The following is a 23,550-nucleotide window of genomic DNA, read 5'->3' as shown; positions in this document are numbered from 1 at the left end:
AAGTTAGGCTAACTGGCCTATAATTTCCTTTCTTTTGTCATCCTCCCTTCTGGAAGAGTGAAGCGACATTTACAATCTTCCAGTCCTCCAGGACCATGCAAAAATCAAGAGGTTCTTGAAAGATCATGACCAATGCATCCATTATCTCTTCAGCAACCTCTTTCAGGCCTCGGGGATGTAGTCCATCTGGCCCAGATGACTTATCCAACTTAAGACCTTTCAGTTTGCCTTGCACTTTTTCCTTTGTGATAGCAATAGCACACACTCTTGCTCTCTGACACTCAGGGACCTCTGGCACACTGCCAGTGGCTTCCACAGTAAAAATTGATGGAAAGTATTAATTTCATCTGCCATTTCTTTGTCCCCCATTACTACCTCACCAGCACAATCTTCCAGTGCTCCAATATCAACTCTCACTTCCCTGTCACTGGGTGAAACTGGGAGGGGAGTGGTGTAGTAAAGAGCTGGGAAGTTGATTGATGGAAGAGATACAGGGCTGGAGGGGGCCAACTGATAGGAGAGGACAGAAGGTCATGGAAGGAAGAAAAGGAGGGAGGCAATGAACAGGCAAAGAGACAAGGTGAGAGAAACCTTCACCTTGTGCTTCTCCCTCCACTCCCCCTACTTTTTAAATTGACTCCTGTCAAAATTGTGTCAAAATTGACACATACAAAATTCTGGAAGTCAGCGAGCATATATGGAGAAGAATAAATGTACATACCCAACAACAGAGCCCTCTTCTGATTACTACCATCAGAGAGGAGGTACAGGCACATGAAGACCCACAATCAATGCTTTAGTAACATCTTCTTCACCTCCACTATCAAATTTCTGGATGGTCTATGAACATGACCTCACTATTTTCAATATATTCTTATTGTAATTTATAGTAATTTTATGTATTGTAATTTGCTGCTTTAAAACAACAAATTAAATGACATGTCAGTGATAATAAGCCTCATTCTGATTTTGAATAGTGTCCTGGGCACTACTGGAATTGATGAATGTATCTGTTATTTAGAACATGGAACCTAGAACATTTCCTAGAACAGTTCCTTCAATCCATGATGTGCCAAAGTTCCAACTTACACTAAGATCAATATTATTCTTCCCTCCTACATAGTCCTCCATTTTTCTATCAATTATGTGCCTAAGATTTTCTTATCTGCCCCTACCACCTACCACTTCTACTTAAAAAAGTTACTCCGACATCCATGGAGAAAAAGTCCATTTGGCCCAACTTGTTGATGCTAGTGTTTGTACATCACAGAAACTTCCTTCCACCCTTGTTATCTAACGCTATCACAACCTCCTTCCATTGCTTTCTCATGCTTATGTTTATCTTGTTTCTGAAATCCATCTTTGCTGATGTTTCAACCCCTCCCTTTAGTAATAAGTTCCACTTTCTAACCATCTGTGGCTACAGAAGTTTTGTTTGAATTTCCTGTTGGACTCTTCAGTGTATCACATTTTATTTAATATTTGAAATATCACATTCCTTAAACAGGTAACAATTTACACAAAAGATAAATGCTAACTTTTTAAGAGTTGAGCACTGTATTGGGCTGACAGTTGGAGGTACAGCAGTGTTTTTGAGTTTGTTTCAAGCAAGATACAAGCTGTTGCTTGTAAATTTTTTCAAAGTCTTACATCCGCATTTCTTCCTATTTGTGAAATATTACTTCATTGTCTCCATTGACATTTTTGAATGAGACTTCAAAGTGATCTTGTGTTTGCTCCTTCTGCTGCATGCAAATCTCCCACAAATCTTCAACATCTCCCACAATCACAATGACCAAAAGACAGATTATCCAGTTAGTACTATGTGTGGGACGTTGTTGCGTATAAGAAAGAAAAACAAAGATTAGCTTTATTTTTCATGTGTACATCTAAGCTGTGAATACAATGAAATGTGTCATCAACCAACACAGTCCCAGTAAGTGCAGGTATGTGCAAGTGTTGCTACATTTCCCACTGTCAACATAGTATGCCCTCAAATGGGAGAGGAAACCAGAGCACCACTCACTCACGGGGAGAACATACAAATTCCTTACAGACAGCAGCAGGAATTGAACCTGGATTGTTGGTGCTATAAAGTGCTATGCCGACTGCTTTGTGACCACGCTGCTCAGTTAGTTCACTTTATCTACATTATAACAATGCCTACATCAAAAGTAGTTAATTTGCTGTAAAGCAAGATGAATGAAAGATGCTAACATTATTTGAAATTTTTTTAGAAGCCACCCTTACCTTCTATTTTTACAATTAAATTGGCCTCTGTCAGCTCTGTGTAGAAATGTTGTCCTCAGACCATGAGCGGTAGTGCCAATTCCCAGTGCTTCGTCTCCCACCTTCTCTGTCAGGGTGTCCAAAGAGAGATCTGAAGTTTCAAAAAGTTCCACTCCTGTACTCTCACTTATTTATGAAAATAATTATCTAAAATTGCATACCATGTTTCTCAAGAAATAATAACTATGACCCTGATCCAACATCACAGAAGGAAAAGCAAAAATTAAAATCCAAACTTTTGGAGGAACTCAGCGGGTCAAGCAATATCTGTGGAGTGAAAAAGATAGTTGATGTTTGGATTGTGTCCTTTCATCTGAATCAAAAGATAGAGAGGAGATGGTCAGTACAGAGAGATGAGGGGAAGGGGGTGGAGCAAGAGCAGGTAACAGGTGGGTGGATGAAAGTGAGGATGGGTGATAGGCAGATACTGGGAGATGATAGGTGGAGGCAATAAAGGGCTGCAGATAGTGGAATCTGATAGGGAAGGAAGGCGGAGCAAACGAAAGTAGTGAGAGCAGATGGGTACAGTTGGAGGTGTGTGTGGTTGTTGGGGTGTGGCAGGGTGTATAGAAGGAACTTAAGAAGGGGAGAGAAAAAGAAACAGTGGGTATTCAGGTAATCTGCTCCCCTTTTGTTTCTTCTCTCCCTCCTTTAGTATTTGGAAGGAAATCTTCAAATGGGTAGTTCAATTCTTAACGGAAATTTGTTAAGATCAACACTTTGTTTTAATATACTGGCCCTCAGTATACAATCTTAATAGATTGCCACCAATTTAAAAGTTCCAGGAGCCTAAAGAATCTATAATTTGCTACATTTCTTATGATTGGTTCAATCTGTATTTGTAATTTTGTAGAGTCCAGCAGAGGTTGAAAGATTTGAGAAATTATGAGCGAAGGCACACTAGTTGAAAAGGAAATCAATGTAATTTTTTTTTTGTAAAATAAAACCAAACATTTCACTCTAGAACTTTCAGGAATGAACCTTGTCTTCCAGTAAAAGTCTTGTGAAATGTGAAATAAGGAGTTGATTCTTCATTCTGAGGTGTCAAAACATGTTAATATAGCAATTGCACGTACATTCAAAGATTGAGCAACTAGATAATACTGTGGCACTGGAAATTGGAATATGCGTCCTTTAGCGAAACCATACCAATGTAAGCAGAACAGACACTCCACCTGTCTCGGCCTCGGGGAATGGGGCCTTTAAACGCCTCTGCGGCACGCCATTGGCTTAGCTGTGACCCCTAACCCGTGATCGGTTGGCGGGATCACCCGTCTGCATGGTAACGGCATGGAGTCGGGCTCAGAATTCAGGATCAATCAGCGCTTCGCCGGTCGCTACGATCGATACCGACGGAAGGAAGAGCTGCAGCGGCGTGAGTGGTGGGCTGAGGGACAAGCGGGAGCCCGGGGGTGGTCTGTCCTTGCCGTTTGGCCACTGGTTCTGTGGCATCGGGAGGCCTGCGGGGTAGGCCTTGGTGAACGCTGCATTCCACCATGAAACCGGCGCACACCACTATTCGATTAGCACCATAAAGGCTATGTGTAACACCAGCTCAGAGCGCCCCGTCACGGTGTGTGAAGGCAGCCTAAACTCTGGTTTGACTGAACTTGGAATATTGAGATCAGTACTGAGCCCGCCGTTGTAGAAAGAATGGGGAGCCTTTGGACAGGCTACAGAGGAGTTTTACCAGGTTGCTGGAACACACACCATTAGGAGAGGTCGACAAACTTGGGTCGTTTTCTCTGGGGCGGCGAGGGCCGTAAGGCGACCTGATAAACGTTTATAAGATGATGAGAGCAGAAATAGAGTAGACAGCCAGTATCTGTTTCCTCGGGTCAAAATATCTAACACTAGAAGGCATGCATTTAAAGTGAGAGGGGGGAAGTTTAAATGAGATCTACTGGGTCAGCATAAGCTGATGAGGGATATGGATAGAGTAGATCTTTTTCCTAGGGTAGAAATGTCAAATACTAGAAGGTGTCTATTTTACATAGAGTGCTGGATGTCTGCAATACGCTGCCAGGGGTAGTGGAGGAAGGTACCATAGAGGTATTTAAAAGGCTTTTGGACACATGAATATGCAAGGAATGAGGGGTATGGATCATGTGCAGACAGAAGAGATTTAGTTAATCTAAACCTTCTTATTCTCATCCATAGATGCTGTCTGATTTGCTAAGCATTTTTGTATTCAAGATTTTAACATCTGCAGAATCTCTTGTATTTATAGTTTAATTTGGAATCGTGTTAGTATTGACATGTGGGCCGAATGGCTTGTTCCTGTGTTTTTATTATTCTATGTTCTAGAAAATGGTGCTTGCCTGGTAGAAAGTAATCTTTATAAAATATTAATTTAGTGTATATGTAAAGTATGTGTAATATGTGTATGCATTGTAAGTTAGACATGCTTTATATGATATTATAACTTTTAATCTTGGTTCTGTGCAGAGTGAATGAGTTCTTCAGTTGTTATGTGCAGTGTGGACAAAATAGAACATGGTATTCAGCATAGAAACAGGCCCGTCATCCCACCATGCCTTTGACAAACACAGCACCAAATTATGCTAAACCATTCCAGCACATGATTTATATCCCTCTGCTCCATGCACATTGTGTGTCTAACAGTCTCTGAAATGCCATTCTGTATCTACTTCCATCACCATGCCTGGCAACACAGAGATGTACTCTGTGTGTGTATGTGTATATGTATATATGAAAAAGCGCTTGCTGTGACGTATCTTTTAAACCCTTCTTGCCCTAACTGTGACCTGATGTACTTGACAATTTTACCTGGAGAGAAAAATTCTGACTACCTATGCCTCTCCTAATGTCGTCCCTCTAATCCATGCAATATCCTGGTGAATTTGTACTGTACCTGCTACAAAGCTTGCATCCTTCCTCTAATGGGGGCTACAAAAGTTGTATATGATACTCCCAAGTGTGGCCTAAGCACAGATTTATACAGCTGCAACCTTTTCCTGATTCTGAGGTTCGGTGCCCTGACCGGCCAATGAAGGCAAGCTTGTGTAGCCAGTTTCAGGAAGCTATGGACTTGGACCCCAAGACCCCTCTGTACATCAATGCTGTTAAGGATCCTGCCATTTACTGTATAGTTTTCCCTTACAGATGGCATTCCAAACTCCAAAACTTCACTCTTGCCTGGATGAAACTATCTTCCACTTCTGTGCCCATTATCCATTGTGGATTTATATCCTGCTGAATTCTGTGACAACCTTCACTGTCCACAACTCCAATTTTTGTGTTGATTGCAAACTTACTTTAAAGTTACTTTTTAATTCCCAGTGAAGGATCGCTATGGTGACGAGGCAGGCGAAGAAGACAGCTCCAGCTCTGAATCTGATGACAGTGAATTGGTAAGGTTTCTAAGCGTATTTTGTTTCAATATGTCTGTTCCTTCCTTGAAATTTAAATATTGAAGGACCATGATAACTTACAGTTTGGGGGTATTTGGAACTGGATTATTACTGTCATTTGTACCCAGATACAGTGAAAAGTTTGTTCACATAGATCTATTACACAGTGTATTGAGGTAGTACAAGGTAAAACAATAACATGCAGAATGAAGTGTAACAGCTACTGAGAATGTGCAGTAGAGGTAAACAAAGTGCAATATCACAACAAAGTAGATTGTGAGGTCAAAAGTCCAACTTGTAAACTTGTAACAGTGGAGCAAAAACTATCATTGAGTCTGGTGGCACATGTTTTCAGGCTTTTTTTAAATCTATTTGATGGGTGAGAAGAGAGAATGTTTGGTGTGGGTGTGGTCTTTGATTATGCTGGCTGCTTTACTGAAGTATTGAGAAGTGTAGACAAGAGTCCATGGTTTCTGTGATGTGCCTACAGCTCTCTGCATTTTCTTATGTTCACATACAGAGCAGTTGCCATACCAAGCTGTGATGCAACTGGATAGGATGCTTTCTATGATGAATTAATAAAATTTGGTAAAAAAAATTAGGATGTGCCAAATATGTTTAGCCTCTTGAGGTGGTTAGCTTTCTGCATGGTTGGACCAGAACAGGCTAACCAAACTCAACACCATGAAAGAGAGAGGGGCATGTGCACTCTCTCCCCTTCCTGACTAGCTCTTTTGTTCTGCTGACATTGAAGGGAAAGTTGTTGTCTTGACATCATGTCACTAAGCTCTCTACTTCCTTACTGTTGTCTGACTTATTTGTATTGTTATTTGAGAATCGGCCCACTGTTAGGGCAACCAACATACTCTTTACCTAAATTGATGCAATCCTTTGAACAATATGGTCAATTATCAGGATATAAGATCAACATAGATAAAACCCAATTACTTTCATATTACTATAGCCCACCAAGAGAAATTGAAAGTCGATACACCTGGGCATGGCACACAGAGTCTTTCAAATATTTGGGCATCATCATGCCAAAAGATTTGGCAAAATTATCAGAATGTAATTATCAACCTTTATATAAAAAAATTAAGGAAGATATGGCAAGATGGAACCTGATTCCTTTTTTCAGTCTCAGTTCAAGGATTGAGTCTATTAAAATGAATATACTGCCCAGACTGTTACATCTCTTTCAGACCCTACCAATAGAGATGAATCAAAATCAATTCAATGAATGGAACAAGATGTTATCAAGGTATATTTGGCAGGGTAAAAGGCCTAGAGTTCGTCTCATAACTTTGCAATTAGCAAAGGAAAAGGGGAATGGAGCCTACCTTCTCTTAGAGATTATTATTTTGCAGCACAGTTGAGAGCTGTGATATGTTGGTGCAACCCATCATATGACGCTCAATGGAAAAACATTGAGGAGCGGGGGGTACCTCCCATCCCCATACAAGCAATTTTGGCTGATAACAACCTACAAAGGTACATAAATACTATTTAGATAACCCATGGGTGAAATTGACTCTTAAAATATGGAAAACTACTATAAAAGAATAAAATCTAGAGGGAGATATTGCAATTCTTAAATGGTGTGCATATGACTCTGATTTTACACCAAATAAATTGGAAGCTAGATTTAAGGACTGGACAGCTAAAGGAATAACAGTTCTTTGCAACATAATGAAAGAAGGAACACTCTTCAGTTTTGAAATGCTTAAAGAGAAACACTTACTAGAAAAACAAGATTTTTATCGGTATTTACAAATGCAGCAATATGTTAATAAGACGCTTAAAAATGTAACCAAGGCAAGTACATGCTTGATAGAGCTATTTAGAAAAGCATATAATTCAGATAACGGTAGTAGAATCATTTCAAGCGTGTATAAGGGTTTGTCAAATCTTAAAACACATTTGACTTCATACATTAAAACAAAATGGGAGAAGGAAGGAGGGATAATTAAATCAGAGGAAGAATGGACAATAATATGGAGGTATCAATGGAAGTGTACCAGTTCACAGAAATGGAGGGAGTTTGGATGGAAAAACTTGATAAGATATTTTATTACACCCTCTCAGAAATCCCATTATGATAGTAACCTCCTGGTTTGCTGGTGAAATTATGGAAATCAAAATGCAAATCATTATCATATTTTTTGGGACTGCCCTGTTATCAAAGACTATTGGAGGGGGATACACAATGCCCTACAAGGCATCGTTAAATGTGAAATACCCTTAGAGAGTAAGACCATATATTTTGGATATATACCTCAAGAATGGTTGAAAATAGATAAATATTTAATGAATATACTATTGGTGGCTGGTAAAAAGACTCTTACTAGGAAATGGTTATCACAGAAGAGCCCAACTTGAAATGCATGGATGAAAATTACAATGGACATTTACAAAATGGAGAAGATAACAGCATCTGTTAATCGTAAGCTGGAACAATTTGATTCATACTGGGAAAAATGGTTTAACTACATAATACCTCATAGGCCTGATTTTATTCTCACAAATCAATGAATATGTTGTAAAAAAAAAGATCACTCCCTGCTTGTACATAGTTTTTTCCTTTTGCTTGTTTTTTCTTTCCAATCTTTTCTATAAGTGTATACCTCAGATAAATACTTTGTGGAGATTTGTGATATATATGATTATATGTTATTTATGTACAACATCTGAAATGCATCTTATGGAAATGTTTGTTTGATGATGAGCTTCAATAAAAAAAAATTACAAAAAAAAAGAGTATCATCCCACTGCAGTGGAATCATAATAAAAGATATAGGAGCAGAATTAGGCCATTGGGCCCATCGAGTCTGCTCCACCATTACATCATGGCTGATCAATGGCTAAAGAAATTCCTCCTCATCTCCTTTCAAAATGGACACCCCTGTATTCTGAGGGTGTGTCCTCTTGTCTTAGACTCTCCCACCATCGGAAACAGCCTCTCCGTGTCCACTGTTTCAAGGCCTTTCACCATTCAATTGGTTTCAATGAGGTCACCCCTCATTCTTCTGAATTCTAGTGAATACAGACCCAGAGCCATCAAACGCTCTTCATATGACAAGTCATTCAATCCTGGAATCATTTTCATGAACCTTCTTTGAACTCTCTCCAGTTTCTACACATCCTTTCTAAGATGAAGGGCAAAACTGCTCACAATACTCCAAGTGAGGCCTTACCAGTACTTTATAAAGTCTCAACATTACATCCTTGATTTTATATTCTAGCCCTCTTGAAATGAATGTGGACGTTGCATTTACCTTCCTCACTACAGACGCAACCTGAAAATAACCCTTTAAGGAATCTGGCACAAAGGCTCCCAAATTCCTTTGCATCTCAGTCCTTTATATTTTCTCTCCATTCAGAAAATAGTCAACCCTTTCATTTCTTCTACCAAAGTGCATGACCATACACTTCCCAACGCTGTGTTCAATCTGCCATTTCTCTGTCCATTCTCCTAACTTATGTCCTTCTGTAGCTTCTCTACTTCCTCAAAACTACCTGCCCCTCCACCTATCTTTATATCATCTGCAAACTTTGCAACAAAGCCATCAATTCCATCATCTAAATCATTGACATGTAACGTAAAAAGAATTGGTCCCAACACAGACATCTATGGAAAATCACTAGTCACCAGCAGTCAACCAGAAAAGGCTCCCTTTATTTCCACTCTTTTCCTCCTGCCAATCAGCCACTGCTTTATCTATGCTAGAAACTTTCCTGTAATACCATGGACTTGTAGTTTGTTAAGTAGTCTTGTATGGCACCTTGTCAAAGGCCTTCTGAAAATCTAGGAACACAACATCAACTGATTCTGCTTTGTATATACTGTTCATTATTTCTTGTTATTTTCTCTTGAAATCATGCTGACTACAACTTAAGTTATCATGTGCCTCAAAGTATCCTGAGACTTCAACCTTAATAATAAACTACAACATCTTTCTAATCACTGAGGTTGGACTAACTGGCCTATAATTTCCTTTTTTCTGCCTCTCTCCCTTCTTGAAGAGTGGAATGACATTTACAATTTTCCAGTCTTCCTGAGCTATTCCAGAATCTAGTAATTCTTAAAAGATCATTACGAATAATTCTAAGATCTCTTCAGCCACCTCCTTCAGAACCCTGGGGTGTACATCATCTAGTCCAGGTAACTTATCTACCTTCAGACCTTTCAGTTTCCGCAAGAAATTTCTCTGAAGATGAGGTAACTCCATACACTTTATGATTCTGACACCTGGAACTTACACTTAATTGCTTGTGTCTGCCATAGTGAAGCATGATGTAAAATACTTATTTAGTTCATCTGCCACTTCATTGTCCCCCATTACCACCTCTCCAGCATTGTTTTCCAGTGATCTGATATCCATTCTCACCTCTCTTTTACAGTTTATATATCTCTTGGTATCCTCTTTAATATTATTGGCTATCTTACTTTCGTGTTACATCTTTACCTTCTTGTGATGTATTTAATTGTATTCTGTTGGTTTTTGAAAGCTTCCCAATCCTCTAACTTTTCACTAATTTTTGCTCTATTATATGTCCTCTCTTTGGCATTTATATTGGCTTTGACTTATTTTGTTTGCCACAGTTGTGCCATCTTTTCTTTAGAATACTTTTCCTCTTTAGGATGTATATATCCTGTGCCTTCAAAATTGCTTCCAGAATTTCCAGCTTTGCTGCTCTGTCATCATCCCTGCCAATGTTCTTGTTCAATCAGTTCTGGCCAAATCCCCCCTCATGCCTCTCTTATTTCCCTTTATTCCGCCATAATACTGATACATCTGACTTCATCTCCTCTTTCTCAAATTTCAGGATGAATTCAATCATATTATGATCACTTTCCCTTAAAGTTTCTTTTATCTTAAGCTCTCTAATCAATGCCGGTTCATTGCGTAAAACCCAATCCAGAATAGCTGATCCCCTAGTGGACTCAACCATGAGCCGCTCTGAAAAGGCATCACCTAGGCACTCTAGAAATTCCTTTCCTGGAATTCTGCACCAACATGACTTTTCCAATCTTCTTGTATATTAAAAAGCCCATTGACTTGCAAACTTGCAGATTAGAGCAGGATCATATCATGCAGTTGTGAGTGTACAGGGAGATGATGAATGTGGTTTTTAAATGGAACTGATCATTTAGGAGACCAGTGGCAAAGTGTATCAAGTCTGAAGTGATGAACTCTGCCACAAAGCCTGTATGTGTAAATCCAACTTTTGTTTTAACTGAACAAGAGTGGGTATAAGGTCTTGAGCCTGTGATTGCAGTACAGCAGCCTATTTCCTTGCTATTTCCCTCCCCAACCCACCCCTCCCCTCACTTGCCCGCACACAGTGGCATGCCACTGAAAAGCAGGTTGTTAGGAAAGAATTGGCTTTATGCAATTCAGGTTCTTTAAATAAAAGAATCTTGAGTGTCAGCAACCTGGGTTAAGTTTTTCTGCTGTCTGTAAGGAGCTGGTATGCTCTCCCTGTGACCACAGAGTGGGTTTCTTCTAGGTGCACTGACTTCTTCCCACGATCCAGAGATTTATGGATTAGTAAGTCATTGGCACCAGAAGCACGGAGATACTTGTGGACTGCCTCAGCATGTCCTTGGATTGTGGTGTTGGTCATTGATGCAAATAGTGCATTTCACTCTGTTTCAATATACTTGTAACAAATAAAGCTTAAGCTTTAAAAAATGTTTAAAATGCTGTTAATAAAGTTGGTTGCTTGTTAGCATGGTGTTCCAGATGCATGGTCTGAATGGGCATAAGTTGAGGACAGAATAGTACCGGTAGCTAGAATCTGAAAGATGAGAGAAATGTTCTATCTTTGGCAGACCCAGAGTTCTTAGTTGTCCAGTCTCCAAAGTTTTAGTCTTGTTCTGGAGTATAGATAGAACGTTACAGCATTGGAACTGACCCTTCAGGCCACTGTCTCTGCTGTAGCTGTGATGCCCAACTAACTAATCCTACCTGACTACATATGATCTTTTTCTCTCTTTTATTAAAGTCTGTTAATGTGTCAGTTTAAATGCTTCTTAGATGTTCCTATCATATCCCCTGGCAGTCCATTCCAGGCACCTATCACTCTCTGGGTCTTGTGTATCTAAAAAACCTTGCCTTGCGTATCTCATTAAAGTACCCCATGACCTCTAGTATTTGTCATTTCCACTCTGGGAGAAAATGATTATTCTGTCTGTGTTTATATTTGCAGTGTGATTCCTGAACAATATATTCCACTTGGTCTGTTTTCTCAAGTAGTAGTTATTAATAACCATCTTATGAGAGTATTTCACACATAATGCTGGAGGAACTCAGCAGGCCAGGCAGCACCTAGGGAAAAAGTACAGTCACTGTTTTGGGCTGAAACCCTTCAGCAGGTCCAAAACGTTGACTGCACTTTTTTCCATAGATGCTCCCCCCCCCCGTCAGCTGGTCCACAAGAATATTGTCAATATTAAACCGGTCTGCGGTGCAAAAAAAGGGTGGGTAACCCTGGTGTTTCTACATTATTTCTATTTCCGCGTTGCGGGGTTTTGCTTCTGGTTTTCTCTGCCCTGATGCGCATGCATGTAACTAATTGATCTGGGGTCAATCTTGCCTTTTACTAAGGCCGAGGTAGGGGATCTTGGGCTTAAAAAGGTTGGTGACCACTAGTGTAGGCAAATAGGTTGCTATTAATTTTATTCCACAGTCACTTCACAGAGACAATTCGTTGCATCAAATGTAGATTTGTATGATTAGTTATTTCATCTGCTTCATTCCCCCAAAAAAGTAATGTAATCCTCAGGAAAGGAATTACATTTTGAAACCAATTTAGCAGACAGAATGTTCTCTAAGACTGAATTGGTTCTTGCAGTCTATGTTGGATTTGACACACTTGTGGGTAATTTTGAGGTCAGTAACACAGTTTCCTCTATTTTTTTTTCAAAGGAAACTGACCCCACATTGGATATTGACTTCTACAAGACACTATCTTTGTTGAAGAAGAAGGATCCCAAAATCTACCAGAAAGATGCACTGTTTTACACAGCAGGTGGTAGGTTTTTCTGTGGTTGGAGTGGTAGATATTGCCGAGCAACTTTGAATGTCTAAGTAGCTTCCCTATTTAGGCAAATATTCATAAATGTGATGTCAACAGTATATCTGTACTTCATTATTAGATGACTTGCACAAACATAATTACACAGTTTTTTAACATTCCATCAGAATATGTACCTGGTGATTGACATTAGCTCACTGTCCACCAATGCATCAGCCTTATTTTCAAACTCCCCCACAGCTTTGTCTCTTCCTGCTCAAATTTCTTCATGACATAGAAAGAAGACATTGAGTCTGTGCCATGCTATCTTCACACTAAACTCCTGTGGAGGGGAACCTCTCCACATTTCTCTCAACCTCTCCCAGGTTCTGTTACTCACTTGAGGTATTTTACAGAAACCAGCTAAGATTCCAACCCACTCTTTTTGGGATGTAGGGGGAAAATGCAAAGGAAATCCATGTAGTCAGAGGGAGAATGTGAAAATTACACTTACACTTACACTTACACACATACACACCCCCCCAAAAAAAAATCGTTATTGAATGTAAATTGCTGGAGCTGTGACACCTGTACCACAGTCCCATTGGAATGTACTGTTACCAGACCCTTCTACAGACCCAATCTTTGCATGCCCCTACTTGCTCTGCTCAACCACTTGTGGCCCACCTTCAGCTATATTTTCCAGATTCCTCCTTGTAAGACCATATGAAGACAATACTGATAATGTTTCTACTCGCCATTGTAACAGTTCTTCTATATTTTGTACCTCATAATTTTTATCTTACTTGAATGGTCTCTTTAAGGTATCAAGCCATTGAAACTTTATTTGCATTTCACACAACACTTTTCAGTGCCAACTGTAAGTTCAGGGTTCAATTCCTACTGCTCTCTGTAAGGAGTTTTTAACGTTCTCCTCATGACCATGTGGATTTCCTTTGGTGCCTCATTTTCCTCCATCTTCCAAGGGTGTGCAGTTATGGTTAGTGTGTTGGCATGCTATGTTGGCAGTGGAAGCCATTGACACATTTCACTGTTTTTTCAAAGTGCATGAGACAAGTTAATCTAATAAACTATAGTGTTTATTGTGAAACAATTTGCATTTATTTGGCTGATTCCACGAATGAAAGAAATATCAGACTAGGAATGTTTGTTGGCTCTGAGTCTCTGGAATTTAGAAGGATGGGGGAGAGGGGAATCTCATTGAAGCCTTTCTAATGTTGAAAGGCCTAGTAGATGTGGAAAGGATGTTTCTCATGTTTGGAAAGTCTAGGGCAAGAGGGCACGGCCTCCAGATAGAGGGGCATCTCATTTAAAACAGAGGTGTAGAGAAATTTCTTTAGCCAGAAGGTGGTGAATTTGTTACCACAGGCAGCAATGGTTGTTGTGTGTATTTAAGCAGAGATTGACAGGTTCTTGATTGGACACGACATCAAAGATGTAAAAGTGTGGAGTGGAGCTGAGGAGGGGAAACAAGGATCAGCCATGATTAATTAGTGGAGCAAACTTGATGGGCCAAATGGCCTAATTCTGCTCCTATGTCATGGTCTTTCTTAAGCCTTTCACTGCTTTCAGATGTAATTGTGATTATGTGTGTTCAGAGCTGGCAGATAACTAGTTGTTAGCTAGATCCTACACTGATAAGCTGACCAGACAATTTGTTTTGATTGTGTGAATGAGCATTGAAATTTACAGCACAGTACAGGCCCTTCGGCCCACAATGTTGTGCCAACTATGTAACCTAGTCAAGAAACTGCCTAAAATGTCCCTACTGGATAGTCCCCCATTTTTCTAAACTCCATGTACCTATCTAGGAGTCTCTTAAAAGACCCTATTGTATCTGCCTCTATCACCGTCGCTGACAGTATGTTCAACCCACCCACCACTCGCTGTGAAAAACTTAACTCTGACATCCCCCTTGTACACTTCCAATCATCTTTAAATGCTGCCCCCTCCCCTCGTGTTAGCCATTTCAGTCCTGGGAAAAAGCCTCTGGCTATCCACCTGATCAATGCCGCTCATCATCTTGTATAGCTCTGTCGGGTCACCTCTCATCCTCCATCGCTCAAAGAGAAAAGGCCAAGTTCACTCAACCTATTCTCATAAGGCATGCTCTACAATCTAGACAACATCCTTGTAAAATCTCCTCTGCACTCTCTCTATAGTATCTATATATCCATATCCTTCCTGTAGTGAGGTCACCAGGACTGAACACAGTATTCCAAGTGGGGTCTAACTAAAGTATAGCTGTAACATTACCTCTCGGCTCTTGAACTCAATCCTACAGTTGATGAAGGCCAACACACCATACACTGCCTTAACAACATTGTCAATCCACGCAGCAGCTTTGAGTGTCCTATGGACACAGACTCCAAGATCTCTCTGATCCTTCACACTGCTAAGGGTCTTACCATTAATATTATATTCTGTCTTCAAATTTGACATACCAAAATGAACCACTTCATACTTAATCTGGGTTGAACTCCATCTGCCACTTCTCAGCCCAGTTCTGCATCCTATCAATGTTCTGCTATAATCTCTGACAACTATCCACGACATCCCCAACTTTTGTGTCATCAACAAACTTACTAAAACACCCTTCTGCTTCCTCATCCAGGTCATTTATAAAAATACAAAGAGGAGGGGTCCCAGAACACCAGCGGAACACCACTGGTCACCAACCCCCGTGCAGATTAGGAACCATCTGCAACCACCCTTTGCCTTTTGTGGCAAGCCAATTCTGGATCCACAAAGCAAGGTCTCTTTGGGTCCCATTCCTCCTCACTTTCTGAATGAGCTTTGCATGGGGAACCTTATCAAATGCCTTACTGAAATCCATATACACTACATCCACTACTACCTCCTTTGACTCTATGCACACATTTTCACTAGCTCACCTGATTGGTCTTATTCTTATATGGCTCATCCTCTTGTTCTTCGCATTCTTTACTTTGGTGTTTTCCTTAATCCTGTTCACCAAGGCTTTCTCATGGCCCCTCCTAGCTCTCCTAATTTCATTCTTAAGCTCCTTCCTGGGAATCTTGTACTTTTCTAAAGCTTTACCAGTATTTAGTTTCTTGAACCTTTCATAAGCTTTTCTTCTTAACTGGGTATTCTACATCCTTTGTACACCAGGGTTCTTTTATCCTACTATCCTGTCCCTGCCTTAAGAACATACCTTTGCAGATTGCCATGCAAATGTTCGCTGAACATTTGCCACATTTCTGCCGTGCATTTCCCTGAGAACATCTGCTCCCAATTTATGCTCCCAGCTTTCTGACTAATAGCATCATCTTTCCCCCATCCCACTTTAATGTTTTCCCAAATTGTCTGCTTCTATCCCTCTCCAGCACTACAGTAAAAGAGATAGAGTTGTGATCACTTCCTCCAAAACACTCGCCCACCAAGAGATCTGACTCCTGACAATGGCTTATCTACATATTGCGTCAGGAAACCTTCCAGAACACATGTAACCAACTTCACCCCATCCAAATCCCTTGCTCTCAAGGAGATGCCAGTCAATATAAGGAAAGTTAAATCATCCATCACCATTCCAGAATCTGCCTCCCTATCTGCTCTTCGATGTGTGTGTTACTATTGGGGGTGGGGGGGGGGATCTATATTTTTTAAAAAAAGCACCCAATAGAGTTGTTGCCCCATTCTTGTTTCTGCAAGGATAAAACTACAAACAAAACGAAAAAGTAAAAACCAAAGTGTCTAAAGGATTATGAAAGGGAAGTCCTATTGAATCTCTTGTTTATCTTAATAATTTCCCAAGTTGTCTTTTAACAGACAATGGCAAAGAAGGCAGCAAGGGAAAAACTACAAACAGAAAGAAAAAACAAAAACCAATGTATCTAAAGGATTATGAAAGGAAGGTCATTCTTGAAAAGGAAGGGTAAGTAATTTTAATAAATCAATAAATATAGATAGAACACTGGATACATCATTATTCTCTAAAACTAAAGGTCTTATAAACTTGACAATATTCCAAGCCCCGGATACCAGGATTTTGTTAAGAGTACAAACGCTTTATTTGTTTAACGTTGGTAAAGAATTTTTTTTTGTCCTTTTTGCATGATCTAGCCAGGCCTTTTGTCACCTTATTTTGTTTATTGTCCGTACCTTGGGATGAAGTTCCTTCCTGATAGTGGCGTTAAAGTTGACTCTGCTACTGAAAAACTAATTCATATTGAGTGAGGCTTGTTAATTTTTAGCTGACTCATATTAAGATTTAGCTAATCAGAGCAATGTGATGGCAGTTTTACATTTTTCAAATGTTGTTTCCTTCATTACACAGGAAATATGAGGATGAAGACAGTGATGGGGATGAAATGAGAACTAACATAGAGGTAGGAGGACTACATGTAACTTTCCGAGTCCATCTTTTGCTGGTTATTAGGGTATGAAGTTATAAGTGTGCCTCCTGTTAGTTCTGTGACTTATTAGTACCTTTTTGCTTTTCCTCTACCTTGGAATTGGGATAAAGGAGTTATCAACCAGAAAATCAATCCATTCTGGAATTCTGACCTGAGGCTGGATGTTTCCAGCGGTAGTTAGCTGAGTTGTTATGAAGCAGCAAGGATTTGCCTGGAACAGCTGTTATCCTGGGCTTGTGTAGGCTGGCTGCTTACTCCATTTCCCACCATCAGGTTTATAAAGCTGGGCGTAAGAAACTTTATGGAACATGGAATATAGAAAAATGGAGGGCTATATAACAGGGAAGGGTTAGATTGATCTTAGAGTAGGTTAAAGGGTCTGCACAATTTCATTCCTCTGGCACTGAGTCTGGCCCTGTGACTCGAAAGGGTGGGGAACTGAAGAGGATGGCAGCAATAATAGGGGACTCTGTAGCCAGAGGGATAGGTAGGCAATTCTGTGGACGTGAAAAGGAAACACGGATGGTAGTTTGTCTTCCAGGTGCCAGGTCCGCGATGTCTCTGACTGTGTCCATGATATCCTGAAAAGGGAGGGTGAGCAATCAGAAGTCATGGTACATATTGGTACCAACAACATAAGTAGAAAAAGGGAGGAGGTCCTGAAAAAAAGTATACAGGGAGTTAGGAAGGAAGCTGAGAAGTAGGACCTCAAGGGTAGTAATCTCAGGATTGCTGCCTGTGCCACATGACAGGATAAGAGTAGGATGAGGTGGCAGATAAATTGGAACAGGGGTTTCAGATTTCTAGATAATTAGGATTTCTTCTGGGGGCTGTACAAAAAGAATGGGTTACACTTGAATCCGAGGAGGACCAATATTGTTGTGGGCAGGTTTACTAGAGCTTTTGGGAGTGGTTTAAACTAATACGGCAGGAGGATGGAAATCAGTATGATAGAGTTGAAGGTGACCCAGCAGGTTTGCAAGTACCTGATGGATGTAACATGAATGTAAGGAAGGACAAGCCAATGATAGGGTATAAATGCAGAAAGAGCAAAGAGTTAAATCATACCACAGAGGCAAAATTCAAAAGGGCGAAGAATGCAGGATTTGAAGGTGCTGTATTTAAAAGCATGTGGCATTCAGAATAAGGTGGACAAACTCTTAGTGCAGTTAGAGATTGGTTGGTATGATGCCCTGGCTGAAGGAAGGCCATAGTTGGGAGCTTAACGTCAAAGGATATACTTTGTATAGAAAGGGCAGGCAGGAAGGCATAGGCAGTGGTGAAAATTATTGGTAAAAATGGAATTACATCTTTAGAAAGGGGTGATGTAGGGTCAGAGAATGTGAATGTTGGGTAGAGCTAAGAAACTACAAAGGTAAATAAACCACTATGGGAATCATATATAGGCCTCCAAATAGTAGCCAAGATGTGGGGTTTAGATTACACAGGGAGCTGAAAGAGGCATGTAATAAGGGTAATGATGTAATTGTCATGGAAGACTTCAATACACAAGGGGATTGGGGAAAATCAGGTTGCTGCCAGATCACAAGCGAGGGAATTTGTTGAATGCTTACGAGATGGCTTTTTAGAGCAGCTTGTACTTGAGCCTATTCTGGAAAACGTTATCTTAGTTTGAGTGTTGCTTGATAACTCAGATCTTATTGGGGAGCTGAATGTAAAAGAACCCTTATGAGGCAGTGGTCATAATATGATTGATTCGTACTGCAATTTGAGAGGGGAAAGCACAAGTCACATGTATCAGTATTGCAATGGAATAAAGAGAATTACAGAGGCATGAGAGTCTCAAGATGGCGCTTATGGAGTGAAGCAGCTTTAGGCTTTGCTCCAAACCTTTTACCTTTTTTAACCTACAAACACCCCCTAATTGATTTTTTTAAACCTATTCTAAAGGGGTTTAAACATATGAAACTTTTTTCAACTGTTTGAATCATTTTGAACTCGCTGAAATGTCTAAAGCAAAAGAATCGAAACAGACGAAGGAACCGATAACTTTAGAAGCAATTGTGATTCTTATAGACGACAGACTTGCAAAACTGGAGAATAAATTAACCGCAAGGATGGATAAGTTTGATGAAATGTTTAAGGCACTTGATGTAAAATTTCAAGTACTTACATTGGAGTCACAAAAACAACAAGCAAGTATTTTAGCTCTTGAAGAAGCCGCTCGTAAGAGAGATCTTATAATTGAAACTTTGCAACAACAGCAAACTTCGACTTCTCAACAATTGGATCGTTATAAGTCTAAGATTATTGATCTAGGAAATCGCTCTTGAAGACAAAATCTTCGGTCAATCGGGATTCCGGAAAAATTTGAGAATGGCGATCTCACTGTTCTTTTCTCCAAATTTTTAATGGATGTCTTTGGCTCAGAAGTACTGGATTCCCCTCTAATAATCGACTGTGCGCATCGCGTCTCTCGTTTTCATTCAGATTCAAGCTTGAAACCGCGACAAATAATTCTCCGGATCCACTATCCTCATACCAAAGAGCGTTTGATTCGGGCTGCTCGGAAAAAGGGTATGATCAGCTTTCAAGATTTTAAATTTCGTATTCTGGAAGACTACAGTCCTGAAGTTTTAAGAGCAAGAATGGCTTTTAAATCGGTTATGTCGGAAATTCATCAGAAAGGCTACAGGCAAGCATTGCTATTTCCAGCACATCTGAGAGTTTCTCTCGAAGACGGAACTTATCAGCTGTTTAAATCTCCAGCGGATGCTCAAAGTTTTCTGGAAGAATAACATTTTATCGGCTTGACTAATGTAATAATTAGTATACAAGATTTGGATCATTTAAAAAAATGATGTTTTTTTTACGTATGGCTTACATGTATTTTCTATACATGGTAGAAGTTCGTTTTTGGTTTATTCTGAGTCTGTTATTTTTTCATATTATCCATCTGTTAGCTTTGAAAATAATCTAAGATTTTTTTTTCAAGTTTGTATACACTTTTTTATATTTTTAACGTTTAAATATTAAGATTTTTTATAAAAAAACAAAATGTCGTTTCTTCTTCCCGAAGGGAAATGCCTGAAAAGTGCCTGAAACGTCATATCCGTTTTGATGAGTTTGAAGAAGTTTCAAACTTTCTTTTAAAACACTAATTCAGTATTATTCATTTATGGGTTTTATTATATATATTTTTAAATACTTTTGTTTTATATATATAATACTAATTTTATATTTTAGTTTTTGTTATATCAACCCTTTCTTATAATGGTGGTTTGTATCTTCTATTCAATTTTTTTTTCTGTGAGTTGCCGTCTTGAGACATGGGGGTAATTTTAGTGTTAGATTGCTTGCTTGCCTTTTTTTTGGCTTTTTTCCTGGGGTTTTGAGGGTGGAGGGAGGGGGATTTTTCTTTTTTCTTTTTCTTTTGCTTGCTTTTTGCTTAGTTTCACTTCATGGGCTTATATGAAACTACAAAAATGGTTGCAGTGCCGTGACTTCCGGTTTCTCCTTGAACTTACTTCCTTCTTCCAGATTCATGAGTTTATCTTTTTTTCAACCTTATGTGTTAATTGTAATAAATATTGTCAATATAGATAGGGTTATTAATTTTGTTTCTTGGAATACTAATGGTTTAAATCATCCGATTAAACGGAAAAATATATTCAGAGTATTCCATAGAATGAACGCTAATGTTATTTTTGTACAAGAGACTCGTGTAAGGAAGGTGGATGGTCAATGCTTTTTTAGGTTTTGGAAAGGTCAACAATATCACGCGAATTCTCAAGCCAAAGTAAGAGGCGTTTCCATTTTTATAGACTCTTCAACCCAATCATGAAACAATTTCAGACCCACAAGGTAGATTTTTGCTTATTACTGGTCTACTTTTTAATCAAAAAGTTGTTCTAGTCAATGTTTATGCTCCAAATACTGATTGTCTGGAATTTTTTAAGAGTCTATTTACATCCTTTCCCAATTTGAATCAGTACAGACTGATAATGGGTGGGGACTTTAACTGTTGTTTAAACCCCTCGATGGATAGATCCAAGCCCATCCAAGTTCTTCCGAATAAATCAGCTTCTCTTATCAACTCCTTTATGACTGATTCAGCAATTTTTGAAGTTTGGCGTTTTCTACACCCCAATGACAAAGAGTTTTCATACTTTTCTCATGTTTATCACAATTACTTAAAAATTGATTACTTTTTCATTGATCACCGTTTGCTTACAGATGTTATCGATTGTAAATATGACTCTTATTACTATTTCTGATCATGCATCTTTGAAGTTATCTATTAAGATAATGGACTCATTTACTAATGTTAAATCTTGGAGGTTTAACTCTATTTTATTGCAGGACTCAGACTGTCAATTTTATCAAACAACAAATTGATTTGTTTCCTTCAACAAATTCTACAGCAGAGATCTCTAGTGGAATTTTATGGGACACTTTTAAAGCCTTTATTCGTGGGCAGATTATTTCATACTCTGCTGGAGTTAGGAAACAAACTAATTCTAAAATATTAACATTGGTTGATAAAATCAAAGCAATTGATAGGATTTACTCAGTGACTCCTAGCAAAGAACTCTATAAAGAAAGAGTGGAACTCCAAATGGAACATAATTTGTTATTATCCTCTTCGATTGAAAATCAATTATTTAAATCTAGAACTCAATTTTATGTGTATGGAGATAAGTCTGGTAAATTATTGGCTAATCAATTGAAAACTGCTTCGGCTAAACGACAGATTAATAGGATTCGTAAACAAGATGGTACTCTAACGATCGACCATAAAGAGATAAATAAAGCCTTTCAAGATTTTTATAATTCCCTATAACGATCAGAATTTGCTGAAGATTCTTCTATAATAAATGAATTTTTAAGGAAATTGAATATTACAAAATTAACAGTAGAGGATAATGTATTTTTAGATACACCCATCACGGAAAATGAAATAAAAAAGGCTATTTTTTTCATTGAATTCCAGTAAAGCTTCTGGTCCAGATGGTTATTCTGCAGAATTTTTAAAATCTTTTTCCTCTATACTTTCTCCTTGGCTTTGTAAAATTTTTAAAGATGCATTAATTATAGGCAAATTGCCACAAGCTTTTTATGAAGCTTCTATTTCGTTAATTCTTAAAAAAGATAAAGACCCTATTGAGTGTGCATCCTATCAGCCCATATCCTTGCTGAATACGGATTTTAAGATTTTTAGTAAAATTTTGGCTACTAGATTAGAAAATATATTACCTCGAATCATTTCTGAAGATCAGACTGGATTTATTAAAAATTGTTATTCATTTTTTAACATTAGAAAATTAATAAATATTATTTACACTACCTCACCCAAAACACCAGAATGTGTCATTTCTCTAGATGCTGAAAAAGCATTTGATAGAGTTGAATGGCCATATTTATTTAATACAATGTAGCATTTTAATTTTAGTTCAAAATTTATATCATGGATTAAATTAATATACCATAAACCCTTGGCTTCGGTTTTTACCAATAATCAAAGATCTTTTTTTCAGTTATTTCGTGGTACAAGGCAAGGTTGTCCTTTAAGTGTTTTACTATTTGACATCGCTCTAGAACTTTTGGCTATAGCTATTCGTAAATCACCTAATTTTGTTATTACTCGTGGGGAGGGGACGTATAAGTTATCATTATATGCTGACGATTTGTTACTATACATATCTGACCCTGAAAGATCTATTCCTGCTATTTTGTCTTTGCTTGCTCAATTCAGTAACTTTTCTGGTTATAAATTGAAGCTTAATAAGAGTGAACTATTTCCATTAAATATGCAAGTTCCAATTTATAAACGTTTACCATTTAAGGTTATTACAGATTATTTTACTTATTTAGGTATTAAAATTACTAAAAAGCACAAAGATTTATTTAAAGCTAACTTTTTACCTTTAATTGACCTTTTTACCTTTAATTAAGCAACTTGCTATCAGGTGGTCTCCACTATCTTTGTCATTGGTTGGTAGAATTAATGCTATTAAGATGATGGTATTACCCAAATTCTTATATTTATTTCAAGCATTACCAATTTTTATTCCTAAATCTTTTTTTGATATTATTGACTCCAAAATATCTTCTTATCTTTAGCAGAATAAAAATCCTAGACTAGGCAAAAAATATTTACAGAAGCCTAAGAAGGAAGGTGGTTTGACTTTGCCAAATTTGAGATTATGCGATCTTTAATATTTTGGACACAAGAATTGACTACAGCTGCCTGCCCACAATGGGTAAATTTGGAATGTAAATCTGTACAAGACTTTTTGTTGTTTTCAATCTTAGGATCTTCACTTCCTTTTTCTTTATCTAAATTGAATAAACAATTAACTAATCCTATTGTCAAATACACATTGCGAATCTGGTTTCAATTTCATAAATTTTTTGGTTTGAATAAGTTTATTCTATCATGCCCTATAGTATCTAATTATTTTTTTTGGCCTTCCTTTATGGACCTAACTTTTTTTATGGAAAACAAA

The 23,550-nt window shown here is 38.5% G+C and overlaps 1 protein-coding gene across 2 annotated transcripts in view; it reads left to right on the top strand.

The window, feature by feature from the left end:
• The first annotated feature begins 3,469 nt into the window (after positions 1–3,469).
• Positions 3,470–23,550, top strand: part of kri1 (KRI1 homolog) — a 66,392-nt gene continuing 46,311 nt past the window's right edge. Inside the window, exons 1-5 of one of the 2 annotated variants that reach the window (XM_059991848.1) lie at positions 3,470–3,664; positions 5,593–5,663; positions 12,596–12,698; positions 16,494–16,599; positions 17,002–17,053. In XM_059991848.1, the coding sequence (XP_059847831.1) occupies positions 3,580–3,664; positions 5,593–5,663; positions 12,596–12,698; positions 16,494–16,599; positions 17,002–17,053 (417 nt within the window). In that variant the 5' untranslated portion in view covers positions 3,470–3,579. Of the gene's footprint in view, positions 3,665–5,592; positions 5,664–12,595; positions 12,702–16,493; positions 16,600–17,001; positions 17,054–23,550 lie in introns of both variants that reach the window. The other variant, XM_059991847.1, reaches the window with a different exon arrangement.

Source organism: Hypanus sabinus, chromosome 16 (genome assembly GCF_030144855.1).
Source record: "Hypanus sabinus isolate sHypSab1 chromosome 16, sHypSab1.hap1, whole genome shotgun sequence".
Classification (NCBI taxonomy): Eukaryota; Metazoa; Chordata; class Chondrichthyes; order Myliobatiformes; family Dasyatidae; genus Hypanus; species Hypanus sabinus.
The sequence above is the reverse complement of the archived record's forward strand: the minus strand, read 5'-3'. Positions and strand labels throughout refer to the sequence as shown.